The following is a 6390-nucleotide window of genomic DNA, read 5'->3' as shown; positions in this document are numbered from 1 at the left end:
ACCTGATTGTGCGTCCCTTTATTTTGTATATGGAAGTTATCGTATGGTTCATGTATGGCAACAAGTCCTATAAAAGAGAACCAAGGATTGATTGATGATTGTGTTTTATTTCATATGGAAACCGATCTATCGGGGCTACATGTAAGTGCATTGTGACTAAGGAAGGATCAATAGATTGAATTAGATTAGAAAAAAAACCAGCAGGAGGGTGGAGTTATTAATTAAGAAAAAAGTCAGTAGTGGGAGGTGGGATGAAATAAAACCGGACGAAAAAAAGTCAGTAGTGGGAGGTGGTAGTTTCCGCCGGCCAATTTTCTTCCCACCTCCACTGGTTTTTTTTCGTCCTAAAAAAATCTATGAAATTTCGTAGGTTAACCAGGGACAACTCCCACCTCCCAGGTTTTTTTCCGTCTCACCTTCCATGATATTTTTTTGTACCTCGCCCCACCTCACACTGAGCCGCCAAGAACCGCAAAAACCGCCTACCTTAGCCAAATCAACAAATCTCTCTCATTAATGCAATTTTCTTTAGGAAACAAATAATAGATTCTTTCCTACCTTAGTCAAATCAACAGATCTCTTTCATTAATACAATTTCCTTTAGCAAACAAATAATAGATTCTTTCCTACCTTAGCCAAATCAACGGATCTCTCCCATTAATGCAATTTGCTTTAGGAAACAAATAATAGATTCTTTCCTACCTTAGCCAAATCAACGGATCTCTCTCATTAATGCAATTTTCTTTAGGAAATAAATAATAGATTCTTTCCTACCTTAGCCAAATCAACGGATCTCTTCCATTAATGCAATTTGCTTTAGCAAACAAATAATAGATTCTTTCCTACCTTAGCCAAGTCAACGGATCTCTCCCATTAATGCAATTTGCTTTAGGAAACAAATAATAGATTCTTACCTACCTTAGCCAAATCAACGGATCTCTCTCATTAATGCAATTTTCCTTTAGGAAACAAATAATAGATTCTTTCCTACCTTAGCCAAATCAACGGATCTCTTCCATTAATGCAATTTGCTTTAGCAAACAAATAATAGATTCTTTCCTACCTTAACCAAATCAACGGATCTCTCCCATTAATGCAATTTGCTTTAGGAAATAAATAATATATTCTTTCCTACCTTAGCCAAATCAACGGATCTCTCTCATTAATGCAATTTTTCTTTAGGAAACAAAGAATAGATTCTTTCCTACCTTAGCCAAATCAACGGATCTCTTCCATAAATGCAATTTGCTTTAGCAAACAAATAATAGATTCTTTCCTACCTTAGCCAAATCAACGGATCTCTCCCCGGTTCGCTGGGTGCGTTTCGGTGGGTGGGCGTGGGGGTGGGGGTCATTTGATGGAAAAAATCGGTTGAAAATAAACTGGTTGGAAGTGGGGGGGACTATTCAACCAATTCGTCCATTAGGAGTAGAGATTTTCTTTAGGAAACAAATAATAGATTCTTTCCTACCTTAGCCAAATCAACGAATCTCTTCCATTAATGCAATTTGCTTTAGCAAACAAATAATAGATTATTTCCTACCTTAGCCAAATCAACGGATCTCTCCCATTAATGCAATTTGCTTTAGGAAACAAATAATATATTCTTTCCTACCTTAGCCAAATCAACGGATCTCTCTCATTAATGCAATTTTTCTTTAGGAAACAAAGAATAGATTATTTCCTACCTTAGCCAAATCAACGGATCTCTTCCATTAATGCAATTTGCTTTAGCAAACAAATAATAGATTCTTTCCTACCTTAGCCAAATCAACGGATCTCTCCCTGGTTCGCTGGGCGCGTTTCGGTGGGTGGGCGTGGGGGTGGGGGTCATTTGATGGAAAAAAACCGGTTGAAAATAAACTGGTTGAAAGTGGGGGGGACTATTCAACCAATTCGTCCATTAGGAGTAGAGATTTTCTTTAGGAAACAAATAATAGATTCTTTCCTACCTTAGCCAAATCAACGGATCTCTTCCATTAATGCAATTTGCTTTAGCAAACAAATAATAGATTCTTTCCTACCTTAACCAAATCAACGGATCTCTCCGATTAATGCAATTTGCTTTAGGAAACAAATAATATATTCTTTCCTACCTTAGCCAAATCAACAGATCTCTCTCATTAATGCAATTTTTCTTTAGGAAACAAAGAATAAATTCTTTCCTACCTTAGCCAAATCAACGGATCTCTTCCATTAATGCAATTTGCTTTAGCAAACAAATAATAGATTCTTTCCTACCTTAGCCAAATCAACGGATCTCTCCCCGGTTCGCTGGGCGCGTTTCGGTGGGTGGGCGTGGGGGTGGGGGTCATTTGATGGAAAAAAACCGGTTGAAAATAAACCGGTTGAAAGTGGGGGGGACTATTCAACCAATTCGTCCATTAGGAGTAGAGATTTGTTGTATCAAATTTCATGGGACTGTTAGTCGGCTCCGTCTAGTCTTTGTAATTCCATGTGTCATGGCATGCGGGCGCGTGATAATCTGCCTGGTATGGCACCTTTTGCTCTGTCCTATTGATCGGAACATCGATTATTTAATCGTCGTCCACTTATGGCATTTTTGGGATGCGGTCCCATTTTTTAGCATTATGGTCTGGCCGGATGGCGTGTCTTGGGATGTCTGGACGGAATTTGATTGCTGCGGCTAGCCAGACGTGTTTTCCCATGCATGCCCAGCCTTTGAACGTTGTTGCGGGCTTGATGGTGTGTTTTGCCATGTCTATCGGCCTTTCGATGTTAGGTCCTAGCCGGTTGGCGTGTATGCTGCGCGAATCGCACTCTCCCCTAGACCATCACTCGTCTAGTCGGTTCGTTTGGTTTTCTTCTGCCCATGTGGTTCCTGGTGGGAGTGCCCCGTTTTGATGGTTCAGATCGTTTGTCGTGGGGTGTGGACGAGTTTCTATCGACCCCACTAGTCTAAAGAAATTAAATTCAATTCACCCACTCAAGCAAATGGCTTATCTATCGCCAAAGAAATACATGGGCAGCAATTATCGTTGTCCGAGTTAGTAAATATAAGGCAAAAACAGACACAATACAAACATAATCATTAGCAAACAATTCATGAAAAACATCCTTCGGAGATAGTTTTTCTTTGCCCTATATGGATCATTCATAAAATATGTTTGACATAATTGGTTGCGCAAGGGGTCATCTAGTAATTATAAGATCTAGCATCTGCAGCTATAGGGGGATGCAAAAGAGTATATATTTGCACCACCTGATGCAGTGCTATTTAGAGCATCTTCAATAGATAATGTAAAATACATCACTAAAAAGTGCTAGACGTAAAATTTATATCGCCGAAAAACACCCAACTCCAACAGATGATGTATAATAGTTGATGTAAAACTAGTGCTCTAACAAATGATGTAAAACTAGTTGAACTACTACATTATTTCAAACATACCAAGTTCATTTGAAGCTAACATAGTTCTTAAAACATAATTAAACATAGTTCAAACTACTAAATCACACCAAACTACTACTACTCTGAGTCTAATTGAACTACATCAAACAAAAACTACTCATCGTCGCTCTTGAACTGCTCCCAGAACTCATCTTTGTTGGGGTCGCCCCAGTCGTCGAGCTTCTCCTCCTCCTCCTCCTCGAGTCATCCCAACCTGACGAGTCAGACACGACGGGGATCACCGTCGAGGGGCTGACCTCGTCCTACTTCTTCACCGCCTTCTTCTTTTGCTCGGCGTCACGCTTCCAATAGAACTCCCGCTTAGCTTGGACATAGTCTGGATGCTCCCTCGCGAACCTCGCGAGCGTCGCTTCGTCTCGCCTGGAGCAATGGCGATGACCGTCTTCTTCTTCTTCTCCCCCTTCTTCTCGTCCATCCACCGTATCTTAAGATTCTTTGACCCGATGAACTCCGCATCCTCTCGGGTTTTGATCTCTGGGAAGTTCATCTCGTTCCTCGGCCGGCCAAAACGCCGGGCGGCGACGTCATACACACGTGCGGCCACCTCCGGGTACTTCAAGGTGCCGCCAGTGCCCAGTAGCGATAGTCGTCGCACTGGAACTCGACACCAAAGTCCCCAAGCGGCTTCCGCACCCCGAAGAAGCCAGTCTTGCTCTTCGCGGCCTGTGCGACTTTGAGATGACCGGCGGAGTCGAGCTGTGCTGCTTCCAAATCAAGCGACTGCACGGTGATGGTTGAGCGGTTACGGCTTCCAAATCGAGCGACGACGCAACGATGGAGAAGCTTCAAATTGTGTGGCGACGGCGACGGAGAAGCTTCAAATTGTGCAGCGATGAGGATTGTGGAGGTCGAAGGCTATGTAGACGACAAAGGAGATGCTTCAAATCGCACGGCGTCAGTGGAGCAGCAAAAAAAGACAGATTTGGGCGCTTTCGAGGCGTGGGTGACGGATCCGACGGCGGCAGGGGTAGGAGGCCGGATCTACCGACAGTAGGGTGCAGCGATGTTCCGGTAGGCAGGCGGCGTGGTGCGGCAGGGCTCCGCGCGGTGAGGCTGCGTTTTCACCTGGCGCAGCCAAGTGATATATGTTTGCATCACTTAGTGATGCATTTTACATCTAAAGTAAACTCAGATGTAAAAGATTTACATCTACATCGTGTATTGGAGGTACGTTTTCTTTTTGGCCTAAGTGATGTATATTTCAGTTATTTTTACATCTACATCACGTATTGGGGATGCTCTTACATATATTTTTGTGAGGCATATATTTTTGTTTTCGCTCTGACTAATTAAGAACACACTTATATAATAATGTAGGTTAATTCTCAAAACAAGCAAATAATAGTTGCCTCCTACAGTACAAATATGAAGGCAAAATGTCCAGGTTAAGGAATAATAAAGAAATGCGACTGGTTGGGGGAAACAAACCACCCTAAATTTATGCACATGCATAAAGCCCTTTCCACGATTAGAATGCTGCAACAATAGACCAAACATGTGTGTGGTCAGGAGACAGTAGCAGCTTCCTGGTATATCATTCCGAAAAATCCGGCCGCATCCGCAGCAGACAAAGCCCTCTTCCTCTTCCTACAACGTCCTTACGAACCACTACCTGTCAATACATCCAAGTTTTTTCCTCTCTGAGACGTAGCTTTGTGATATTAATTACCGGCATTGTTCATCCTGGGGAAGGAGCTGCGAGGAAGATGGAGATCGCTGCCATCGCTCTTATTCTGGCGACGATGATCGCCTCCAAAGCCGCAGCACAGAACAACGGTTGCTCGAGCGTGATGATGACCCTATCCCCATGCCTTGACTTCATCGGAAGCAAAGCCCTGGAGCCCGGTTTCTCCTGCTGCACCACGCTCGCCGGCATCGTCCAGACCGACCCCCGTTGCCTCTGCATGGTTCTCGATGGCAGTGCGGCGTCATTTGGCATCGTCATTAACCACACGAGGGCCCTGGAGCTCCCTAGCATCTGCAAGGTCCAAGCACCGCCGATTAGCCAATGCACAGGTCTGTAAATGTTACGATCCATTGCACCCTAGAGTAAGTAACATGCCGCTTCTTAAACTCATTACATCAGACTTCTCAAATTCCAGCCATCCCAGTTCCTCCAGCAACAGCGCCAGAAGACCCACCGGAGGAGACGAGCAACCAAGTCGCAGATGCACCTAAAGGTAAAGTCATAAATATAAATAAGCCTAAACATGGAACATACCGTGTGTTCATTTAAGATGCTTCATTATTATTTTCCTGTACAAAATGCAAGATCAAAATTTGCTTCGACTATGTCGTCCATTTCTGGCCAAATAAAAGTTTTGGTACACATTACTGCGGAGTACACGAGTATTTACCACCCTAGACCAATGTAAGTTAAAAATTTCTGGTGATCAAGGTAAAAAACTGCTTCCAGAACTACACGATGAGATCAACAGTAGTCTAATGTTCCTCCAATCCAGTATGCAATACATGGTGAAAACTCAAGGACTAACTGCTACATCATTCAATTTAATGCAGGAAGCCCGAATTCGAATGCAACATCAAGCTCCAGGAACTCAAAGAGTGCGGCAAATTTGATGGTCACTATGCTTATACCTACATGTGCATTAATCTATGTCTTCTAAGTGTTGGACAGTTTCATTTTCTGCAGCCTTGTATTAAATGACAAGACCAATAGAATACCATTTAGTATGATATATCTTTCCGATGAGTCTCAATAAAAAAATGTCGTGTCATTCAGTATAAGAAGCCAATTAACTCCAGCGGATGTGAAAACATGAATTAACACGTATAGCTAGCTACGTTGACATAACATTTTCTGTCAAGCATACTTTGCCTGGTATTTTCGAGTTATCAAACTGTTCTGCAAGTAATTATTTGAGGTTTCGTTTGTGCATAACATGAATAGCTGCAGTGATGTAACATGTTTTTAGAAGTAAATTTTGCCTGGGGAT

General features: G+C 42.6%; 1 protein-coding gene across 2 annotated transcripts; it reads left to right on the top strand.

Annotated features, from left to right (window-relative positions):
- The first annotated feature begins 4904 nt into the window (after window positions 1-4904).
- Window positions 4905-6128, top strand: LOC123185274 (non-specific lipid transfer protein GPI-anchored 15). 2 transcript variants are annotated; one of them, XM_044597204.1, is made up of 3 exons: window positions 4905-5449; window positions 5536-5613; window positions 5706-5905. In XM_044597204.1, the coding sequence occupies exons 1-3, from the start codon at window positions 5140-5142 to the stop codon at window positions 5747-5749; spliced, it is 432 nt and encodes a 143-aa protein (XP_044453139.1). In that variant the 5' UTR covers window positions 4905-5139; the 3' UTR covers window positions 5750-5905. The 2 variants fall into 2 exon arrangements, with proteins under 2 accessions (XP_044453139.1, XP_044453138.1); XM_044597203.1 differs by lacking the exon at window positions 5706-5905 and adding an exon at window positions 5954-6128 and having other exon boundaries at window positions 4907-5449.
- The last annotated feature ends 262 nt before the right edge of the window (window positions 6129-6390 follow it).

The sequence above is a fragment of the Triticum aestivum genome, chromosome 2A (genome assembly GCF_018294505.1).
Source record: "Triticum aestivum cultivar Chinese Spring chromosome 2A, IWGSC CS RefSeq v2.1, whole genome shotgun sequence".
Taxonomy (NCBI): Eukaryota; Viridiplantae; Streptophyta; class Magnoliopsida; order Poales; family Poaceae; genus Triticum; species Triticum aestivum.
Note: the sequence above shows the minus strand (reverse complement) of the source record. Positions and strands in the feature narration are given on the sequence as shown.

Coding starts and splice junctions, on each gene's coding strand:
- LOC123185274 (XM_044597203.1), top strand. CDS start 5,140: ATGGAGATCGCTGCCATCGCTCTTATTCTGGCGACGATGATCGCCTCC. Junction 5,450..5,535: donor GCCGATTAGCCAATGCACAG/GTCTGTAAATGT, acceptor CTCAAATTCCAG/CCATCCCAGTTCCTCCAGCA. Junction 5,614..5,953: donor AGTCGCAGATGCACCTAAAG/GTAAAGTCATAA, acceptor AATTTAATGCAG/GAAGCCCGAATTCGAATGCA.